This window comes from Chanodichthys erythropterus, chromosome 2, assembly GCF_024489055.1.
Source record: "Chanodichthys erythropterus isolate Z2021 chromosome 2, ASM2448905v1, whole genome shotgun sequence".
Taxonomy (NCBI): Eukaryota; Metazoa; Chordata; class Actinopteri; order Cypriniformes; family Xenocyprididae; genus Chanodichthys; species Chanodichthys erythropterus.
The window spans coordinates 33263877-33288673 of NC_090222.1; the positions used below are offsets into that span (position 1 = coordinate 33263877).

At 38.9% G+C, this 24797-nt stretch overlaps 1 protein-coding gene across 4 annotated transcripts in view; it reads right to left on the bottom strand.

Annotated features, from left to right (window-relative positions):
• Positions 1-125: 125 nt before the first annotated feature.
• zfpm2a (zinc finger protein, FOG family member 2a) overlaps positions 126-24797 on the bottom strand; it is a 202840-nt gene continuing 178168 nt past the window's right edge. For all 4 annotated transcript variants that reach the window (XM_067410679.1, XM_067410659.1, XM_067410651.1 and 1 more), the window contains 3 exons: positions 4975-5181; positions 3860-4081; positions 126-3467 (listed from right to left, as the gene is read on the bottom strand). In XM_067410679.1, coding sequence (XP_067266780.1) covers positions 994-3467; positions 3860-4081; positions 4975-5181 — 2903 coding nt within the window. In that variant the 3' untranslated portion in view covers positions 126-993. The remainder of the gene's footprint in view (positions 3468-3859; positions 4082-4974; positions 5182-24797) is intronic.

Sequence of the window (24797 nt, forward strand, 5' to 3'; positions counted from 1 at the left end):
AAATAAAAATTTCCAACAGATCTGGAATTTTATTCCATCCATATACATGCATAGCAACAACATTTTTAAGAAATATTTTTCTTACATAAGGACATTGGAATGATCATTTTTACAGTATTCCCTTGTCTCGTCCCACCCATCAATAATCACCATCGATAAACCTGCTTTTTGTACAATTTCATTTTTTTTTTTTTTCCAGGAGTAAGAAATAGCTGCTTTTCTCCCTTTTATAATACTGCTTTCCGTAATGTTCCCGTCCTCCTTTTTTCTTGTTTTTATTTTTTACAAAGTATTGCGCTGAGAGCAAATTTTTAAAAAGGGAGAACAAGGTGTATCAGCAAACAGAAATACAAGTACTATACAAGAATGCTGCCATCCTCATTTAAACATCCACTTCTGAGTCGAAGAAAAAGACAGACAAACAGCAACATGTATATGCAAAGCCATGTGTATAGTATATGCCAAAACATGAGCTGCAGCGTTTTGCCTGGTTATCCCTCCAAACAGTTTTAAGGCTGAAGTCAAGAGAATCATACTGCAAGTGACATTTTGACATATACAAAAAACTGTACCAGCAAATAAGAATACACAAGTTGCTCCAGTAGCTATTGTTGGGTCTAAAACGCATTTCAGTTTTGTATCCTGTGCCTATTGTCTCCTTGAACCTAACATACATTGTAAACAATATGTCTGCTACACAAGAATGACTATACATTAACATTACAAACAACTCTGATATAAACTTTCTTTGAATTTAAATTAAGAGCACTACTCCTATTAATACTGATTGTAAAATAAATAAAATGTGAAAGTGGCACCAATATTACACTTGGATTTTTTTTTTTCATCATTTTGCATTAAGTCTTCAAATAACGAAAAAAGAAGCTTCTCTTGATTGTCCACAAGCAGTATATAAAACTGCATGATGCACTAATTCAGACACGACCGTGTACCCAAAATAAGAGGGAAGAACAAGGGGAGAAGAGCATAATTTCATTTCACATGCTCAGCGGCATGTGACGAGCAGTAAAACTTCTTGTGAGTGATAAAGTTTGACAAGTTATTGAACTGGATGTCACAGAGGCGGCAGTACTTCCCACTGCCTGCTGGCGGCGCTGACCCATTTATGCCTTTTCCGGCAGGTGCGGACTCCTCCATGGGTGATTTAGAAGTGGGTGATACATTCTCGTTTGGGTCAGGAGGGTTCTCGGCTCCCCACGTGGGAGATGTTTGTTCCTCTGGTGTTGAGGCGTTGTGAGGCTGATTCTCTTGCTGCGGAGTTGCTGGTGTCTGGCGATCCTCTTTATGACCACCGTTGACAATCACCATGCCCCTGTTTTTGGGCAGCAGGGGCAGCGGCTCCTTGCTCGGATGGGGACAACCATTGGCCGCAGGTGTTTCTGTGCCCGTCTCTCCCGTGCCATTGCCGTTTTGCTCCTGTTCGGCTGCCTCACCCTGCATCGCGAGACTCCCTGCCATGTAGTCGCCGCTCTTTATCCCGAAATATGGCGATATTTGCTCTGTACCTTTCACCTTCTTTATTGCTCCAGGATAGAGACAGTGAGGCAAAAACATGTTCTTGTTCTCATCTTTCGTGGTCATGAGCTGTGCATCACTGAAAGCTTTCAGATCCGGTGCCGACCCGAGGTGTGGTGGGAATATACCTCCGTTTTGCACCATCAACTTGTTACCACCATTTTTCTCGCATTTCACAGAACTCTTGTCATATATGTCATCCGAATTATTGCCTTCGCTCTTAATGCCCGGGAACATCGGCTGCTCCAGATTGCAGATCTCACCATGCTGAGCAGCTGTGACAGGACAAAAGTTCTGTTTATGTGCTAGGTAATTCTCCACTTTGTTAAAACTGATCTTGCAAACGGTACATTCGTGATAGTCCAGAAGTCTTTTAGGGGAGTTGCTCGACTTGTCAGGAAGAGGTGAGCACTTTTTGCTGAGATCTATTGGAGCATCTAGTTCCTGTGGGTCTGCAATAGTGTTACCTTTGGGGGCGAGGATGGGCTTGGAGACAGTTAGAGAAGCATCTAAGTGTTTCGGGACAAGGCCTGGAAAAATGTCACACCTTGGATGGAAGCGGTCGGCTAGACTTTCAACTGTCTCCTGGGATGTACAGGGATTTCCAAGAGCAGGCAAACCCAAGAATCCCGGCTGTGGCCCCATGGGCTGCCGTTGCTCTTGGTCAGGTAGACACATCTCATACATCTTCCTCCGCTTGCGCGTTCTCATGGTCCGCTGCATGGCAGGCACCTTCGCAGACATGCGTTTCATGGGTGGGTCGTGGCGAGTGGCGCAATAGTACTGCTTGTGAACCATGTACGTTTCATGCCGGCTGAAGGTGATGTTGCATGCTTCACAGGTAGTCTTGTTTGGGTCGTTGTCACTTTCCACCAAAGATGTGCTGGGACTCTTCACCTCAGGCTGTTTTCCACCAAGCCTTTCCTCAACTCCTGTTGGTGTAGTAACCTTCTTTACTTGCCCAGTGAGGTCTTTTTCAGGCACTTTCCCACTAGCATTCATAATATCCAAAACAGATGAATTCAAGCAAGCTGTTGTCACAAGATGACTGTCGGTCTCTGATGGAAGGCATCCGGGGAGCATACCGACTGAAGTGTGGCCGCTGTTTGGACTTATGGCATCAGAAACCTTGTCCGGAACACTAGAGAAATCTGGGGACTTTGCCATATGCTGCCAGCGACTGTTGCAGTAGTGCTTCTTATGAACTAAGTAGTTATCTAGATTATTGAAGGTGATGTTGCATTCAAAGCAAGTTGCTCCTTTGGGCATTAGAGGACTGTAGATGACAGGAGGGTAGCTGTTCCCTCCATGGCGTAGCCTGCGATGCACAAGCTCTGACATTTTTGCTAGAATCTCAGATGCTTGCGGTACCACAGAAATGTCCTGGGAGAATGCAAACTGTGACAAAAATGGACCCATGGGGAAGGTTGGGCCCATGTTGTGCTGGACAGGAGAGGAGGCTAGTCGTGGACTGGAAGGTTCTGACTTGATTCTGGTGTAAGAAAAACTAGCCTTGCTGCCTGGGTGACTTTCCCCCTTCTGCAGTCCGAGGGTAGGTTTTTTCTCAGGTCTTTCATGTTCTCCATCAGGACTGTTGGCCTTGTTGGGTGTGCTTTTGGGACTTTGCATGACTACATCCTTCCTGCCTGACACTTCTGCTCGTGCCACCTGCAGACTTTCCTCTCCTCCTCTTGGGGAGTTTTCGCTGTCGCTCTCTCTGTGAATCTTCCCAGAGTGTCCATGTAAGTCTTGATGCTGCAGGAGTTCCCTATGGTTCTGGAAGCTGATGTGGCAGTGATGGCATCTGAAGGCTGCCTGTGACAGGTGTGAAAGGATGTGGTGCTGGAATGTAAGGAGTGAATCTGCTGTGAAGTTGCAGATTGTGCATTTCAAGCTGGTGCCAGGGGGAAGAGACTCCTCCATTTTGACACCTTTGAGAAAGGAAAAAAGAGTAAGAAGTTTTTTTGTCAGTCTAGCATTTCTACAAATTTTACATTGTGTCTGCTGTAGATCTGTTTGTGTCTATTTCCTAAACATGCTGTGAAACAAATATTATAATATTAATATAATATAATATAATATTATTTATATAACTAATCATCATCCTCAGTGTTCAGGTTGGCTGTGTTCTGCTGCCTTGCTTTTGTTTGTGACTGCTAAATGTGTACAAAATGGTAATGGGTGATGAGTGAGCTAAATGAACAATTAAACAGTTACTTATTTCGATCAAATGCTTAATGTACAATGATTGTGAGAAATAACCTTTTTTTTTTTAATTGTCAAACTGTACTGTAATTTTGGTACCATCATATTCTATACTCACTATGTGAGCTCAAGTGCATCTCCAGAGCACGAGGGTTGCTGAAGCTCTTGTTGCATTGTGGGAAAGGGCAGATACTGGGAGTTTGGTGGGAATTGGCATCAGTCTCTTCGGGGACATTATCGGGTTCCCTCTGCCGCCCGCTGCAGTAATACATCAGGTGGGCCTGAAGGTTCCTCTCACTCCTGTACCATATCCCACATGCTTTACAGGGGAAGATGTCCTCTGAAACACAGAGACAAGCATATGAAGGCAAAACCACAATCAGTGCTTCAACAGTTTTGCTGAACTGAACTCTAATGTCATTTTATGTGCAGTTGCTAATAGCCAATCATTTTTATGAATGAAATTCTCATTATTTGGGTATGGAATTGCATTTCATTTTTTTTTTTTTTTTTCATCTTCAGAAGTGGAACTGAAATGGCTAAGATGAATTGTACAATTCCTTAATCCCATCCCTATAGGGGATATATCAGAAGGGAGTGTTTGGGATGGCTGTATGTTAGTTCAATGGAATAAGATGTAGAAGTTACTCAAATACACTAATAAAATGGTTTTAAATAACAATTCTACTGTGATGTTGCATGGCAACAGAGATGATTCCAGTAGGCTTGTGCCCTTTCCTCAAGGGCAAATGAAAACACTGCACCATCTGCTAGCAGCATCCTCTGTGTCAAGCTGAACTCTAGACCTCCCTGATAAAGTCAACAAACAAAGTATTTGCAAATGGCTTGAATTTTGCAATTACAAGGTTGGTCAGAGTCCAGACATGTTTACTGTACCCCTAAACTGAAGGGCAGAACATCATGTTCTTTCAGTAGAGGTTAATCTGTGAATAACTACCGCATACTCTGTTTTCAGTGTAGTACGTGCATGTGGAACACGTTCTGAACTGGCTCAAATGATTGGTTGGAGTGCTTAATGGTGCAGCCGCAGGAACAGGTGAAACCCCATATGCAGCAATATTGGGGCCAAGTTTTACGGCAAGACCAAACTGTACAGCTTTATTGTACAGGTATGTTGACAGTTACCAGTCTTGATTTGCTGCATACATGTTTATGATGCCTGTAGACAGTTATTGAGTTTGTGTGTAAACAGAAAGTGTTAACTATACTTACTGTTGACTATAGCTGTAGGTAATATGGAGGCCATGGCAGCTTGCTGGGGCAGGAGCTGGATGGTGTCCAGGAGACGTGCTGGGTACATGCCCTCACTGAGAGACATGTGATTGACCGCCTGCAATCGAGAGTCAAAGTCCACTGCGAATGCCACCAGCTCTTCGCCTTCCATCATGTTCTTGGTTGTGGTGCACCACAACTGACCACCTGTGTGACAGAGAATAAACGACACATCATTACTGCTGCGTTTAGCCACTTCAGTGTAAAATGATTGGGTTTATTTTGCAATTTGGGTGGTGATTTTAGTTTTAAATAACCATGTTGCTTTAAAGAGATGGTAACTCTTTAAGGTCTACTGCACATCTAACATTTGGAGTTCAGATCAAACATTCTGCTTGAATAGGAGCATTTTGAATATACTCAGAAAAGACAGGAAAAGAAAAGGTGGGAGGGATAGATGGGAAGTCTGCGGAAGGGTTTAAGCTAAGATAGCATTTATCTTGCACATGGAAGGATTTCAGCCACACTTCATTTACCATTCAAGAGATTAAAGTTTTAAATATGACTATTTACAAAAAATCTGGCTTCCGAGATAACAACAAGCTATGATACGCAGATGCTAAATGGCAGAATTAGGACATTGTTTCAGTAGGGAAGCTGGACAATTAATTAAAGCTCTCTGTTAGCTCTCAGAGATGCTCAAACACACTGGCTGACGGAGCTTGAGAGCGGAAGATGAGCTGTGCTTTCAGACCAGCTGTGGGCAGGGAAGGTAATGAGAGACAAACCGCAAGGGAATGTGATTCCTGAATTTAGGAAAATGTACAAAAGGCAAACAATAACATTGACCCACGGACTAACTACTTTGCTGGTCAACTAGCTGACTAATAAAAAAGTAGTCATGCAAAAGCTAAGTGTGCAGTGTTGGGGGTAACACATTACAAGTTACGTAATAAGATTACTTTTTCAAATAAATAGTAAAGTAATGCATAACTTTTAAATTTACAACAAAATAACTTTATTAAGCAAAGTCTTTGCTGCTGACCTTCAATGATCCAATTCAACCATACACATAACTCAAAAATGACTTCAGATAAACATCACGTTTTATCATTATTATTTTTATTTTTTTATTGAGTGCTGAACTTTCTTCTCCTGCATCCTATTCTTCTGTAATCCAGAATGGCAGCACAGCTGAAAGTTTTTTTTGAGCTGCGCCCTCTACTGTACAGGCGTGAATTTGCTTATTCATTTCACTTTTGGTGTGAAAGAGCTTTACATTTGCCAAAAATATAACTTTTTTTGATATTAAAAACAACAAGCAAGCCCAGCCCAGGTGAGAAAAAGTAAAGCGAAAGTAACGTAACATTACTTTCCATAAAAAGAAACTAAGTAACGCAATTAGTTACTTTTTAAAGGGAGTAACCAAATATTGTAATGCATTACTTTTAAAAGTAACTTTTCCCAACACTGCTAATCAGTACAAATTTTTTTGGAAGTTGGAATCTTAGGTCAGACTGTTGACAGTCAAACCATTGAATAATCACTGTAATTTTCTGTTTTTCAGGGATGCTCAAAATGAAACATATCACAATCAGATCAGATATATAAAAAGAAATAAAGTTAGCGAATAAAATGGCTTTCTAATACAGGCACTGACTGCGAAAGCTTCAGTGTGTTAAAAAAATGCGCGACTGCTGCCAGAAAGAGCAGCTTATCAATGTGTGAATCTACAGCGGGGAGACACACTCTTCAGACGAGTCCTCTTCATCAGCGGGATCCTGTCACACACCACACACTGCCTGGAGAGCCTCTCTCGTTCCTTATCTCCTAATTAAAATAACAAAAACTGCCGTCGCCATCAGCGCAGATCAAAACTGTCACCTGCAACAGCAGGAGGGCGCAGGTCACCTCTGCCTCCTCAATACTGCTGGAAGTTGCATGAAGAACTCATTACTTACACTAGAAAAGAAGCCAGAATGGGATGTATGTAGGGTGCCACAACTGCTGCGGCATTGTGGGATGGCCAGTGAGTTGTGGTGTTTTCTCATCTCAAAGCGAATCACTGACAAACTTTGACTGCCCAGAAATAAGGTGTAATATGAATCAGAAAGATAGTGTTGCAGTCATCTCCTTCTCTAATGCAGATGTTTTTGAGGCTGCAAAATTATGTTCTACTGACGTGGTTTTCAGCTGGTTTTGCTTCAGGTCCTAGATTCTACATTGGACATCAAGTAGCAGTCCAACACCGTACCAAAAACCGCATCATAAAAGTCTTATTTTAGTATTACTTATACAAAATTATAGTATTTATCAATATTTTGAATGAGCTTTTATTTTTTATATATTCAGTTTAATTTTAGTTTAAGTAATTTTAAGTTTTAGATTTTTTAGTTTAAGTAATAGTTTTAGTAATTTTGTCATTTTTATCTTTTTTTTTATTAAGCTTTAATTTATTTTTTATTTAATTTTTTGCTTTTGTAATTTTAGTGCTTGAAATAAAACCTATTTTATTTCAGTTAGTTGTCAAGGCAGTTTTTTTTAAATAAAAAAATTTAATCTATTTAATCTAAATTTAATTTCAGATTAATTTAAATTTTAGTTGACAATACAAATACTGTATCATACAAAACTAATAATATGATAATAATATTAATCTCTTTGATTATTACCATGAACTGCATAGACACAGCAAGTGCTAAATTATCATAACATTTTTTGTGTGTGTATATATATGTTTTTTATATATGTAAATTATCATCATGACAATTTTTTTTCAATGTATAAACAAATAAGATATATATATATATGAAATGTACATATTTTCTATATTATTTCAAATCAAAATTTAGTTCCTAAACTAACTTTGAGTCAAAATACACATAATTATACATAATATACATAATTATATGGTGCATGATTATACATTTAATTATTAGCATTCATCATTGTTTCCCCCTACATATTTTTGGCAAATGCAGTAGAAAATTTGCATTCTACAATATCTACTTAAAATAGCAGCAACAGTAAGAGTAGTATTCCAGTAATCCATGTCAAATAAAGCCTAAAGGTACAGCATGGGAGTTCAGGCCAGCTTTTCCAAGGCCATTCTTTTTCCAAGCTTTTTCAGGCCACCTCAACTCAAGTTGCTGGCAGGGTCAAAAGTCAAACTTAAAGAACAACCACAGTTCAGATGGAGACTTCCTGTCTGTGTTATTGTAACTTCACACACTGAAACACACAGGTCGATAGGCGACCCTAAAGTGAGAGACACGGGACCCTCGCTGAAAAACGTAGCCAGCGCAGTGCTGCTTTCGCCTGTGAGCTGTCTGCAGCAGAAGGCCTTTGTGCCGCGGCCAACGCAGTCGCAATGAAGCCTATTGTCTCCGTCCTCCTGCAGCGCACCTGATAAAAGAATAAAGAACTATGACATATTCCAAAAACAATGGAGGAATTAAGGACACACAATACGGCAGCTGCTTCATTAAAACAATCAAAACCCAGTATCCTGTACATAGTCCAGATAACTTTAAAAAAAAGGTTCTTTTCACACAATCTCGCAGTATAGAATCCTCTAGCGCGGGCTCGTCCTCGCGGCCCAAACTCCCCCCTCGTTCGCACTAATGATGCTTTTAAACACTTACTTAAAGATGTTCGCATAAAGGAATTACAGGGGGGTTCAGAATTATGCAATTACATGTGTAAGTCCATGCTGCTCTAATCAAACACACCAGGATGAGCCGCAGACTAAAAGCCACAGCGTTTCAAAAGCACCAAATACAGGGCACGAGCACTTTGAATGATCACTTTAAAAGATCGACCATGTTGTAAAAGCACAAAACAAGCCTTTCTAGCTCTCGTTTTCTTTCTCTTTCTGTCTTTTTGTGGCAAAAGCCAGCAGAAGGTTTGGCTAATGAACTGGCCGGAGGACAGCTACTCAAATGTTTGCATGTGTAAACAGTAGAAGACTTTAATAGTTTGCTGTAAAATGCATAGTTAAACATATCTGTGTTTGTTTCTCCCATCTGTCCAGACAAAAGGCTGCATTAGAGGCTGTAACGGAAGCGTGGAGCACAAACCTCAACGCTACGCCAAAAATTACACTGCCAAAAAACAAATCTGGGGCAAAGGAAAGCAAATGCATCCTTTATATTTTGTGTCAATAATGGTGTATTTGATGTGTAAATTGTATGTCATCTTTCCAGAAAGATCAGGCGGCTTTTACCTTCAGACATTCAGTATTTAATAATTAATTCGCAACATGCAAAGCCTGAGCAAATCAAAAATATTCCACTAGCTCTTTTCTGTTAAATCTCTGCATATCAACACGTAATTATGACTTTCTGTTCCGCGGTGTTTCCTTCATTGAGAACTACAGGCTAATAAAAAGCTAGTAAGAGAGCAGTTCTTAAATGGAGGGTGGCAACTGAAAAGGGGGATCTGATAAGACAGCAGAGAGAGAGGAAAAAACAATGTTAAATGGCAATAAAATAATTGTGCAAAGGCTTATCAGCTAATAAAAGGAGATGAAATCAACAAACCTGTACCTACTAACAGTAAAATGTGAAGTATTTTGAGACTTCAATACTCTGAAAACCACACAAAAGAGTTTCTATATCAGAATAAAGAGTTGAAAAAGAATCTAATTCTAACAAACAGCAAATAGTTGCTCATTTTCAGAAATAAATGTGCTAAATTAAAATTAAAGAATGAAAAGGAAACAACAGGTATGCTAAAGTGACTCACAAAATAAGTGACAAAATGAACAAAAATTGAATTTTTTTTTACTTTTTCAATACATGTTGTTGGTCTTAAAGGGACAGTTCACAAAATTCTGTCATCATTTACTCACCCTCAAGTATGGATTTCGTTCTTCTTATCTTTCTCACAAAGGGAGATAGTTTGAAGAATGTTGGTAATCAAACAGTTGATGATAACCATTGACCATTCCATAGTAGGAAAAAATACTATGGAAGTCAATAGCTACTATCAGCTGTCTGGTTACTAACATTCTTCAAAATACCTTCTTTTGTGTTCAACAGAAGAAAGAATATATATATAATATCCATGATGACAGTCAGTGATTTACCACATGCAGTAATCTCAAATAAAATGAATCCCCTCCCTACTTTCTTTCTAGTTAAGTATTGTGTTTCATCTGGAAAATCATCAGATAATGGAAGTAAAATGTGTTGCATTTCAAACCTGGCTTGTCTCAGACTAAACTAAGTAGAGGGAGGCAGTGCTTGTTTTGAACTACATGCACACGTACAGTTTGAACCTCAGTAATTATAAGACCAAAAACACAACAAATCAACAAAGCAAGTCTCTATTACTGATAAGCCATCACACTGATATGATTCTGTCTCAATGTCAACAATCACTGTGCATGGCCATAAGGGGGCACTGTTCACATACTGTAATACAGATCTGACCTATCCGAACTCTTTCTGCTCAACCCAAAACCACACGAGGCGAATCACAGACACACAGCTACTTGTCCCTTCCTTGTTCCTCTTAAAAGACATTTCACTCATTTCGTAAGCATTTCAACAATTTCATTGTCTTGCAGTATTTTCTGAAGCATAAACTTGCATCAGGAGAATTATTCCACACATGCTTACATTCTCTGCACATGATACATCTGTGGAAGAGTTCAAGAAAATAAAATAATTGTAGTCGTGCCATCATATATGCAATATAGTAACGTAATGCAATAGCACTGTGTACTGTAGTGCAGTTTTGTTGTGGTGTGAAATGCAGTATTACTTCAGTGTCATATAGTAGACTATAGTAGAGTAATTTCTCAGTATCAACCTAACAGAAAAAAAAAAGAAAAGTAATATTTGTTTACATATTACATTTGCACAAAATTGCTGCTCAAAACACTTCAGGTTCCTATAACTCAGATCAGATCCAGAAATGTGTGTAAAATACTGAATGATTTATAATAGTCAAAACTTGATGTTTATTTAATGATTAAAAGCTGATTTTGACAAATCCCTTTAGAAGTACTTTTCATTTGCAGATTTGAGAATCAAACTGACAAAAGCTTTAATTTAGTGTTTACAGCAACAGCTGTGATGTGAATTAGCATTATAAAAACACATCCGCTCATCAGTTTAACGCCAAACCCGAACTTTGTTTACACATCACATGAATGTTGAAAAAGCATTTATGGATGAAAAGCAAGCATCCCGCAGTGGAAAATGAATATATATTTGGCTTGAAATTACACTTTTTTTTTTGTACATGCTTTTAATTACGAAAAATAAAAATAGAATTTGATCTACTTTCCATGGGAAGCACCATAAATTAGCTCACTCGGTTTGAAATACTCAAGGGTAAAAGAGAGTGTTGAGCAAACATTCTCACCGAGAGCAGCGCTCACTTCGTCAGGTTACTGCATATTGGTTGCGGCTAGTCGACATGTGTTTACTGCGGCCCCCGCTGGGAGGGACACACACATGCCACCCGTCTTGACCATCAGCGTTAATGGGACGTCACGCCTTCGTGGCAGCGGGGAGCGGTAGTGTTGAGTTGAGCGGCAGACCCCCAGCTGTGGCCGGTGGCCCGCGTCCCCTTCCCAGCATGCTCCACGCTGGGGAGCAGGTGAACGGCCGGGCTCCAGCGGGACCGCTCTCTTCCAACATGGCTCCGTCCCCGTGCCACATGGGCTCGTGGACACTTGCCCTCATGCAAATGCGCGGCCTGCAAAAAATGGCTCCTTCTCCTCTTTGGAAACCTCGACTCGGGCCGTCTGGCAATGACGTTTTTTCGTGGGAGATTGAGCCAGATTGATGCACCTGTCAACCATTTTGGAAGATGAAGGATTGCTGTGACATGGACAAATCGCAGGAAGAGAGCCTGACAAAGATGTCTCAAAGTAGAAATGCATTCTGGGAAAAATCGACGTTTAAGGATAAGGCGTGTCATTTTTTAAGATATTAATACAGTAAACAATAGAGATGTTTGTCTGACAATGGTGGACGAGGGAGTGTTTGGGAACCTGTTTGAAGGCAGATTATTTTTATAACTGTGTTTTATAATGCTAATGGTGGCGAAAGACAGCATCTACAAGTCTACACTGTAAAAAAAAATGTTTTAAAGATGTAAATTAAACAAAGATTACACCACTGTGAATATAATGCAGTACTTGTTACTTAATAATTTTGGAGTGCCAATTCCAAAAATAGTGCCTGTTTTGCTTTAGCAGGTCACACTTTCTCACAAAATATTATGCACTTTTTGTAGCATTTTTGCTCTCGACAACCATTTGAAAGGTGAAGAATTCTTGCATTATCCCTTAATAACCAGAAAAAAACTGCCACAAAGACATGATTCCTCACTCAATTCAAGCATGTAGAAATTAAAGCGTAAACATAAAACCTACTCAACTTTTCTGATACTGGTGTTCCCATCATGCTCTGGGGCATGAATAATTAATAAGGTTGACTTTTTTTGCTGTTTTTGAGTTGTATTTACACTGTTCGATCATTGTTTTTGTTGTTAGGTTTAGTAACTTGCGATTTTGTGACTTTGAGTTCATTTTCTACCCAAATGACACATTCATACCCAAAAATGATCCATCGAATGTCATCCTCATTGTGTATTGTGTACCAAGTATTGAAGTCTCTGTGTTCGGGTGAGTGCCACATTATTTCCATTATGTAGATATGGTGTCTACACGATATCTATTGTATTATTTATGTCGATGTTTCTAAGTAAAGCATACACTTTAAAAGCATAGCTTAATTCAATGTTATAATATTTAAGTAAAAAATTATTTTAGTTAAATTTTCTTAACTTACTTAAGTAGATCATTCTAAATTCTATATGATAAATGTGAAATGATAAATTAAATATAATTAAGTAATATTTTACTTGACAACAGGTTGTACAGAGGAGCAGTAAAATTTACATAAATGTGTTACAAGGACTTTATCAAGTAAATCCTACAAGTTATTTTTTTTCAGTGTTCATATAAAGTTCTTTGACATTAAATGGAGTATTTGAATTTTTTTTTACTCCTTTGCAGATTGTAAGTTAAATGAAAAATTTTAATACTTAATTTTAAAACTTTTGACATTGACTGCTTTTGTTATTTTGTGCAATACATACATGTAATTTGAAAAACAGACAGTTTTAGGACAGTTTTTATTCGCATCATCAAATTAGGTAACATTAGTCCTTTTTTTTTTGCAAATCAGCAGATGCAGAATGCAGGGCTGTATTATTGGAGTAACTTTGTAACTGTTTTTACTAGAAATTTCTGACTAAAAATTGTTTGTACATCAATTTTTTTTCAGTGTACCTGAGAAACCCGAACTGCTTGCCCCATAACCCTTCTGTAATTCCACATATTGCTCAAAGCGCAAGCTAATTACGTCCTCCGTCGCTTCGAGCATCCGAAATAAACATTCAGCGGCTAAAGGATCTAATTGCGTTTGTCGGCTGGTGCGGAGGGAGGACACTGCTGCCCTTGCACAGTGCCATGCTGTCGTCCTGGCACGGCCCGTCCACTGCCCCAGGTACTGCCATACGGCCATCTGGAGCTGACATCTGTCTCTCTATTGATCATAAGGGTTTAGCACTTGATCAAACAGACTGCGACAGGAAATTGCTCTTTTCCCCATAGTAAAGGTGGGCGGCAGGCACGAGGGTAATAGAGTGGAACAGATTCGCTGGGTCTCGCCGCAGCACACACCAGCCCTGGCATCCAGAGCAAACGTGAAACAGGCACTGGTGGGAACACTGTGCCAGGCTATGCCCACTTCAGCTGGCGTGTGTGTGTGCGCGCGCGTGTGTGTTTGAGGCAAAACAGTTATCCCAAGAGAAGAAATAAAGCAGTAAAGCGACTGTTTTGAAATGAAAATCCTTCCCGCTGATGTCTACAGCATCATTAAAACTTCTCGATATGCGTTGAAAGGCTCCATTTCGCAGCACACTTTGGAAAATGACACAAAATGGCAAAGAGTTTGGAAAGGTGTCAAAAACAAACCCAAATATATCCCAAAAATATTTACAGGGATTAATGTGCCAGATGGGGAAGGCTCTGCTTTTTTTCAGATGCAAACATACTCTGTAGTTCAGGATATGCTGAATACAGGAACATTTTAATGAGCGCAAAACATCTGCTAAAGTCCTCGTGCTATAGTCAGTGAATCACTTCTACAAAAGACTCAACATTTCATTATATTTATACAAATGCAATCTTTTTGTAGCACAAAACACAATTATTAATACGTTATTAGAAAAATAAATTACATTTCCTATGAACTGTCATATACAGTGGCTCCAAAACTGTTTGGACATGCTTAAAAAAAGTCTAAATCATTGCATTATATAACAAGATTTAACAAGGCTTTAAATGATTGATTATCGTTGATCAAAATGAAAACAAAACGTTTCTGGTTGTCAGATCTAAAGGTTTAAAGCCACTGCATAAATGTTAAATTCTGAATAAAAAGTAGGAAAAAATAAATAAATGTAGCCACTGTAAATGTAAAAACATGAGAGAAGAAATCATGTCAAAGTGACAAAAATATGCTTGCTTCAGTGTAAATCATATAATATTTCATAATATATATATGGTTAAAACATACTTTATAGATGTGCTGAGGTTGCATTTCCCCCAGCCAATCATAACAGTAGACATGTCACTATGACATTTTGTTTGTGCATGTAATTCGGTTCATGTTAAGTTTGTGATTCACCCCTCCCTTTCCTGCCCCTCATTTCTCCTTCCCGTCGCTGATTAAACCTGCGACCGTCCCCCGTCTCGCATTTCCATTCAATCTCAGGGCACCAAAAGCCAGATGCACAAGGTGCTTCCACTTTTGCAGCTTCGCAAAGAGAGAGAGACAGGCAGAAATAGAGAGAGAGAGAGTCCTGTAGCCCAAGGAAGAACAAGTTGAAAGTGCGAAGGAGGAGAAAAAAAATATGACCAGGGGATGTGATAAAAAATTATCAGCGAGTGTGTTTTCCTGTTTGGTTTTAATCTACATTTAATTAAATTCTTATCTGCTGTGTGCTTATGGCTGCATTTGAATGGCACGACTGCATTCATTATGAATGGTAAAATTGAACTTGGCGCATTGTGTGTGGCCCAATAAAGCAACAAGGCTCACTGCGATGCATGCAGGAGAAATCAAGTCAATTAAGACGCTCTTTAAATTACCACTGTATCAAAACAAGGAGCGCCGCATGCTCCATAATAGAATCCTGACAGGCAGAATGCAAACAGTTACTGAGTTTAATATACAGGTACATCAGCCCGTCCTGCCCCGAGGGCCTAGATTTACTGGCCCAAGAGTGACCGCAATAGGGTCATTATATCAAGGGGTCAAATGATATATATTTGTACTGTATAAAGTACCAGGCTAACAAGATGTTAAAATACTTCTCCTGTCCCGGCTTAATATGCAGACAACTATAAGTAGGCAATTTGTAGACTGATTCCCTGAGAAAAGTGTAAACAGTGTGACACTATCAAAACATTGCTGTGTTTGTTTGAGCATCCCAATTAGCAAAACTGGCTCAACCAATAAGGTGAGTTTAGGGCGGGACTATGAGTTTGTTCGACCAATGATGAACAGGAAATCTGCTTAAAAGGATTAATTCACTTTAAAATGAAAATTACCCTCAAGCAATCCTAGGTGTATATGACTCTTTTTTTTTAGGTGAACATAATCGGAGTTATATTAATAAATATCCTAACGTATCCAAGCTTTACAATGGCAGTGAACAGGACCAACGAGTTTTAAGTTCAAGAAAGTGCATCCATCCATCATAAACGTACTCCACACGGCTCCGAGGGGTTAATAAAGGCATGAAGCAACGCGTTTGTGTAAGACAAATATCCATATTTAACTAATTCTAAAGTAAAATATCATAAGACCCTATTATAGACCCTAAGTATGTTTACAGACCTCGTTGGAAAGAAAGCAGACATGCATGCACCTTCCATATTCAACTTAGGTAAAAAAATGTTTGTAAGTTTAATACGGAAACATAGGACATAGTGTAGCAACTGTGAGAGGTTTATACTTTCTTCGTACATTGAATAAGGAAGGCGGTCTGGCAGATGCTAGATATTTTACTTTATAACTTGTTAAATATGGATATTTGTCTTACACAAACACATCACTTCACTTCAGAAGGTCTTTATTAACCCCTCGGAACCGTGTGGAGTACGTTTATGATGGATGGATGCACTTTCTCCAGCTTCAAACTCGTTGGCCCCATTTACTGCCATTATAAAGCTCGGATGCGTCAGCATATTTATTAACATAACTCTGATCTTGTTCACCTAAAAAAAGAAAGTCATATACACCTAGGATGGCTTGAGGGCGAGTAAATCTTGGGGTAATATTCATTTTAAAGTGAACTAATCCTTTAATAACAATGATTATTTTTACAATAACATTTAGTGCCACTAAAGGATTTTTAGAGGAGACCTCAATTTTTTTTTTTATTTGGCAAGGACACATTAAATTGACCAAAAGTGACAGTAAAGACATCTGTAATGTTTCAAAGAAATGTAGTTCTTTTGAACTCTAGATATTTCTCAAATAATCCTGAAAAAATTATCATGGTTTCATCAAAAAATATTTAGCAGTACAACTGCTTTCAACATTGATAATAATGAATATTTCTTGAGCAGCAAATCATCATATTAGAATGATTTCTGAAGGATCATGTGACACTGAAGACTGGAGTAATGATGCTGAAAATTCAACTTTACCATCACAAGAATAAATTACATTTTAAAATATATTCAAATAGAAAACAGTTCTTTTAAATTGAAATAATATTTCACAGTATTTCTGTTTTTACTGTATTTTTTCATCAAATAATTGTAAACTTGTTGAGCATAAGAGAATCTTCTTTTAAAAACATGAAAAAAATCTTACAGACTCCAGTCTTTTCAATGGTACTGTATATGTATTGTGTAAGGCTCCCATAGGAAAGAAAAATCCCAAATGGGATCTTTATTATCTTTACAGTTTCTCACAGTCAACAACTGGATCAAATGAAGACTTCTGATTTCTTGTTCCTCATATTTGTATCCTGAGAGAAAAAGACCAAATGTCCCAAAATGAGCTCAGTTTTGTGAAGACACTAACGTCTGCAATCAAAAGTAAGATCCCAATGTGAACACAAAAATTCTCCCTAGTCTAAATGAGCTGCCACCTATTCATCTTAGAGTTCTACACTTTTCTTATATGTCAACAATTATTTAATTTGTATCTATTTATGTTTCTCCAAAGGAATTTTAGGAGAAACAAGTGATACAAAGGCTGATACTTAATTCAAACATAACTGAGAACTCAATCATATATTATGAAAGAGCTGAGGAAAGTAATATACAAGAAAAACAATAATCATAAGACCCTATTATAGACCCTAAGTATGTTTACAGACCTCGTTGGAAAGAAAGCAGACATGCATGTGCTGCATTAAAAAGGGTGCAGTGATATACAGTAATGCCTTTGACGAAGAGCAGGATTTGCAGGATTCCATACGGCAGAGAGCAATTCATCAGAGGAAGGACAGAATGAGAGTGTCACAACGCAGACGCTACAGTCAGACCTGCCAAAATCCTTAAATTCAGATCAGGTCTTTGCATGCGTGTGAGAGAGAGAGATGAATGGCCGTGGTGCGTTGCAGAGGGATCGCAACAGATAATCGCGTCTCTCTCGAGCGGCGGCGGAGCGCTCAGATCTGCTCTTTTAAAATAATGTCGAGAGAGTAAAGTGTCTCCAAAAGCCCCTGCGTGCAGGTTATCTTGGGCATTCTGTGTTTGCCGTTTAAATCTTAACGGGACACGAGCAGGTGTGGAGAGCAAATACATCTGGAGTGGATAGGAACTGGAGTGGAAATGTTGTTGCAGAGGAGGGAAAGATTAGCTGTCGCATTGGGCCTACGGAGATGAAAGTCTCTTCCGATGGCTTTTATTCCCGCCACATAAAGAAGGAGAGAAAACGGGTGGGAAAAAAAAAAACTATGAAATGTGCAGCACACCTTGTACAACTCAATTTTATGATGTCCATTACCTCACTTACACCATCACGCTGCCTGCACAAACGTCACTGATCATGAGCTGTATTTTCTATCAGTGTTGGGAGTAACGGCCCGTTCACACTAAGGATGATAACTATAACGATAAATTATGGTTCTAAAAATCATTGTAAATATAAAAGAATAGCAGAGTCCTCATCACAATAACAACAACAGCACAGAGGAACGATGTCGCTGGAATCAGAATGTTTTTTTTTTCTTTTTTTTCTTTCAGCAGATGAGTGATAAAAACATTGACAGCCAATCAGAATCCATCCTTGAATCCATTGAGCATTTAAAGTAGCGGATTACAAAACTGCAGTTTTCGATTAGAATAAATAGAATAGATTAGATTAGATTAGATTAGATTAGAATAGATTAGATTAGAATAGATAGAATGTCCGCTGGTGTGGGAACTAATATAGTTATTGTTATCATTATCGTTCTTGGTGTGAACGGGGCTTAAATAACAAAAACTTAACTACATGTTTTAGTAGAGTGACATTAGCTTGACTTTTTTCAAAACAGAGTAACTTTTCCAGTTACTAGATACATTTTTGGACAAACAGCTTGAAATGACATTGGTTGTTTTTAACCCAGCATTTTTTTAGAGTGTATAATGTGAAAAATTTAGCAAAGTTGGGTTGAAAATGGGGACAAACCCAGCGACTGGGATGTTTGACTCAGCGGACTCAACTATTGTTTAAAAATGACTATATGGCTGGCTTAAAACCCAAAATAGGTTGGAAATTAAAAATCAGAAACATAATTACTAGAGGCAACAGTAATAATCAAAATTCATTAATAAGCAATTTAATAAATGTTTATTGTTTATTATTCATTCAACTTATTAATAAATGTTCATTTATTAAAACATTAATAAATGTTGATTTAATTCATTTTAAGCAAGCAATACAGTAATTTTTTTAAACAATCGTTAAGTTAAATAAACTACCCACCAGGTTGGGCAAACATTTGACCCAATTGCTGGGTTGGTCCATTTTCAACCCAGCATTTTTTAGAGTGTATTATGACTAACTTGTTAATTTTTCCTTGCATTGGGAAGTCTGATTCATAAAAAATCCATTTGTTCAGATGATTTATTTAAAGAACTAACCTAAATAAATCATATATAAAATCATAATTATTTTTTTAAACAATTTATTATATAATATCTTATATAATAAATAAGATATTATTTGCAGGGTGCAGTGTATAAGTACAAACATACACTGTACATTCATGTAACAATACAATAGCTTCAAAATGCACTTCCCATGGCACTTCTCATAAAGATTAGGGGTGTAACCTCGGTGTCCTGGCCACATTCCCTCCATAGGCCCATACCAGTCATGGCCTCCTAATAATCCCCATCCATTGAATTGGCTCTTTCACTCTCTCTCCTCTCCACCTACAGCTGGTGTGTGGTGAGCGCACTGGCGCCGTTGTACTGTGGCTGCCGTCGCATCATCCAAGTGGATGCTGCACACTGGTGGTGGATGAGGAGAGACCCCTGATATGATTGTAAAGCATATTGGGTGTACAGTAGTACATAGGAAAGCGCTATATAAATGCTTCATTCATTCATTAAATATAGTTAGCTACTTTTTCTTAACAGTTTGTATAGTTTTATACTTGAAAAAAAGATGAGTAGCATATACCTTGACAAGCTAAAGTGTTAAAGAAACTACAACAACACCAGCATGTTGTCAAGTCATGCAGATACACTGCCATCATCCAACCACAATTCAAGACAACTATATTTATGCTGCCATTTAAATATGACTAGGGTCAAATACATAAATCTCCCAGGCTCTTTAATGACAGTGGATTGTAGATTGCTCTTTTGTTTATCTTTTAAATGAACACACACACACATACACACACACGTGCAACATGCCAGTCTGTGGCGGTTGCGTTTGATATGCTGTCTGAATGATTCATTTAGCTCACGGTTTCAATTGTCTCTGTAATTGACCGCCGCCACTGGCACGTGACATCATCACCCGTTCGTTATCTGTGTGGTGGCCCCGTTTGGGCGGCATTGAACAGCGGGTCTGTGAACTTCTCACGCTTGATGGCAGAGACTGAAAATTAACCCAACTTCTCATTATCATCATAAAGCATTTCTTCAGCGACAGCATGACACCTGCAACCTTCATTTGCACATGCTAAAACAAAGCAAAATGGCCAGTGTTTTTATTTTGCAGCTAATGTATGCATTTCATACAGAATATTCATTTTTGACCATCAAACACATGATTCAGGGACATTACTACTAAACTTATGGGTAGTAAGTAGTCATATTAATATTACTCTTAAAAAGCTGACATGTCCTGTAACGAGTCATGCTATACTATGGGCCAGATTTACTTAATGGGGCAAATTAGCATGAGAGCGCAATTCCACAAATGCGCCGATGGGAGTGTTTTGCGCTTGATCTACTGCTGATGCGCAAATTAAAGTATACAGATGCAGTCAAATCATTTACATAATGACCAACACAATCCAACAAGAGCTGCGTAAATTAGAGATGGATCGCAAATAAGCGGAGCTGATGCTCATCAGGTGTGGGTCGACAACATGTAATATACGAATAACGTCTCTGGCATTCCAAAGAAATTAATACGGGTGGAAAATATTTTCTCCCTTCTACCACGTGCTCTCTGTTCTCCGCGGTGTCTTCTCCTAGCAGCAACAATTGGGTTAAGACATGTTTTTTGGGCATTAAATGGCTCAAATACCAGTAAATTGACTAGCGCAAACATTAGTAAATCGCGTTGCGTGATTCATTTAAATATTCTCCTCCCATAAATTTTGCGTCTGAAAGGGAAACTTCTACAAATGCATATGCAATAAGGTCAGCTGCAAAAAACAACTCAGTCCACACCCTTTCAGCACTAATTTTGCACTGCGTGTAAAATAAGTAAATGCTGGCTGTAACTTTTTAACTCCAAAAGATGGTTTGCGCAGGCGCAAGCTGTTAGAAAATTTGTCCCAAAATCTAAAGCCACCAACATTTTGCCATTGTTTACTGTTGATGTTTTTGAGGACTATTTTTTATTTATTTATTATTATTTAATGCATAATCTTTATACAAAGTTTTCATAAACATAATGTTACCTAGACTTAGGAGTATTTACACTTTTACAATTTTTGTTTCACTGCAGAAGCATCTACAATGAACCAGTGGTGATGATTAATTTCTATAATTTGTTCACTATTTAATATCAACTTTAAAGAAATGGTACACTTACAAAAATATATTTCTAAAAGATTGCTAAAATATACAAATATACACAGATTTTAACCTACAACTGTGATGTTCATTAAAAGTAAGAAAAATGGCATCAATCACCATTATTAAAAAATATGACTGTCTAGTTTATTGTCATTTTAGGTGTGAAACTACTGTAGTCTGCAACAAGAGCTTCAAATCACACAGAAGAGTCACAGATGCTACAATAAATTTCAGACTGGTCGACTAGATTTTGTACAAATCATAAGGTGTTTGCAGAATGACCTAGTCTGCAATTATTTTGGATAAATAAGTGGAAAAAAACCCAAGAAACTTTACATTTTTAAATATGCACAAATATAAATATGCACATAATTCACTTGGCCTTATAAGACGGCCCAACTCCTGCCAAATCCGGCGCTGGAATACATTTAGTTTTTCTAATTTTAATTTAAATATGGATATTTGTGGACAGCCACTGGTGCGGGTAACACACTGCCGTCATTCGCCGAGTCTTTCCCTGGCTGGCTGAGCTAAGCAGGTTTAGAAGGACACTCTCCAATGAGACGAGCCGGAGACTTTGGCAGGAACGTCACAGCAGTCCAGTTATCCTCTGAGAAACTCTCTGGGCCCGCCATGATGCATGCGGCCTGGATTTATTGATCGGTTCCACCAACTACAGAGCATCAGTGCGTCAAACCCGAATCTGGGACCATCGTTTGAGTCCGGACGCCCCCCCACACCTCATTAACGACCCTTTGACAGGCCACAGCACTAATGCGGCCTTAATCTGCTCCAAATCACTCTAAATGTCAAGCTTGGGCAGGGGACTTCTGGCTCAATGCACCAAGCGCTTAGCGAACGACACACTTGCCCCGAAGCCATGCCGCGGCAACCACCACCACCACTGAAAAAACCCTCCGAGCCCCGATCTGAACTCATTTCTGCTTTCAACTTTTTGTTTCAGTGCAGCATTAACATGCACTTTTAAACCCACACCCTTGCTCGCTCTCATCCTTAATGAGAAAAAAAACATCTCTAGCTGAAGGAGAGAGAGGGAGAGAGGGAGAGAGAGAGAGAGAGAGACTGGGGCTGTTTATTAATAATCGAGTTGTGGAATGTTATCAGCCCGCACACAATCCGACCAATAGTTTGCCCTGATGGTAGCTGGGTTCCTCATTAGCTGAACATATTTAATCCAGAAGTTTCTTATCAAATGTCACACCTGCATCTCCAAATGGCATTTCCACATTCAGTGGCATGTATTTGGGAGATGACGCTCCAAGGTGCTTTACGGAGATTAAGCGGCAGAGAGAGTGCGAGCTTATTTTATCATTTAGCGGGTCTGGAATGAATCCAAGGAGTTTTTGTCTTGTTGTTGTAATTAGAAAGCCTTTTAAGTGATAACGGCTGCATAGGAATATGAATATGGAGCGATCGGGCCTGTTCTTTTCTCTTTTTCCACCCTCCCCCCATCGTATTTTCTTTTTTTTTTTTTTTTTCCTTTTCAATTGTTGAATGCAGCGTTTTTGTTGTATGCTGTAGCAAGGATTAACTCTGGCTTGTGAAGTTTAATGAAAGACTTGAAAGTAGGCAAACGCCCCATTGGGGAACTCACTCACTTTTGGCTCTTTTCCACTCCTGACAACATTTTCCTCCATAAAAATCAAAGGACAGCCGTGACCGGAACGCTCTCTCTGTAACCTCATACAATAACCTAGTACAACAAATCACTCTCTCCTGTGCTGATGAACCAGAACACTTCAAAAGGACATTTGGTTTACCTACAAGATCATAAGATGTCACACACCATAACCAGCGATGAGGGTAATATGTTACATAATCAGATAACATTTTGGAAGTATTGCATAACTTCTTGGATTTACACCGGAGCTGCTTTTAAAAATAAATGATACAAATGTACACAGACACATACATATACAGTATATACACATATATATTTATTTACATTTTATTTCTGGTTAAAACTTGACCTGAAAGATCATTGGAGGGCCAATTTTCTTAAGCCAAAAGGAATGATATATGAAATAAATAATATTTCAATAAATAAACATTTTGAATAAAAAAAATGTATGCAAATGTAGGCGTTTTATTAAGTTTGAAGTCTTTTTAAAATAACAATACTGTCATTTCATTACTCTCCTAGTATGAAAACAGAAGTCTGCGACAAAACCACTGCGTGAGCCGAAAAAACGACGACTTAAAGTGCACACAGAGGCAAGAAATGCTTCACTCTGAACTCTCTACACTGATACTAATTTCTCAAGGTCTCACCGGCATTATCTAACGAGAAAGAGAGAGAGATACAGAAGGGAAGTCGGTGCTCAGTCCCTGGTGTGCATCCAGTAAAGCTGCTCACCATCAGCCCAGAGATAAGTGCAAAACTGAGAGGTATTGATCCAGTAATAGCAGCTGATGCTTTGACGCCCGACACCTTAACCCCGCAGACATAATGTCACAGCCTCTTATCCCAGCCTCTTAACACCACCAGCCTATCTCCCCTCGCCTGTCAGACCCCCGTAATACGCTTCTCAAAGCTCGCCCTAAATCACCCAAATCATCGCACCTTCACACATTATTTATTTTCCATCTATAACAGAGTGCGAGAGGGAGGGTGGAGAGAGAGCGAGCAGCACACAGTGATTTACAGTTCAAGTAAAAAAAGTTACGCCTGTTTTTTCTTTATTTATCCCCAAAGACCTACAACATCTGTCAAGGCGACTGTATTCTCTCAGCTCCTATCATTGTGTGGAGCTCCATGCCGCAATTATAGAGGAACCGAAGGCTGATTGTGTGAGACTACGCCGCATGACAAATACAGCTGCGAGGGTGGGGGGACGCCGGCACGTCCTCGACGGCGCAGCGGCTTAGACGCTCTCATTAACGCAGAGCTCGCCACTGTAACGACGCTCTAATACAGTTGGATAGGTGTGAATAATACCTAATGCCACCTAATTACTCCAGCGCTAATATGCGGTGCGCTCTGCAACAGTGACGCCTCTAAAGTAAAGGCAGTATCTGGAGAGAAATCGTGCGCCTTTGAGTCACCCAAGGGTGAGCATGATAATTAACTGAGTAAAGAGATTTTTTTCTTTCATTTTTATGAGGAAGAAAGAGAAACAATTGCTGGAGATAAATAAACCAAATACCTTCGCACTGAGCATTGAACGTGGAATTCAAATATAGGGAGTCAAAACAAGTTGCACCAAGGTTTGAGTTTTGATGTCAAACGTCCCTGGTTCTTGTGTTTGTAATCATCAAAGGTACAGTGGGCAATTTCAGAGAGGCTAGTAATAGCAAGCTAGCTTTGAAAGCATTAGATCCCACCCTCCCTGTTGAGCGAAAAGCCACGCCTTCTCTAAACGCACACAGCAGAGTCTGCAAAGCATCACGAGACGAGAGACGGTGTTAAATTACCTCATGTCTCAAAGCATGTAAATTACCTCATGTCTCAATAATAATGAACATAAACAACAACTTACCCATCTTGTAATTATGGTTA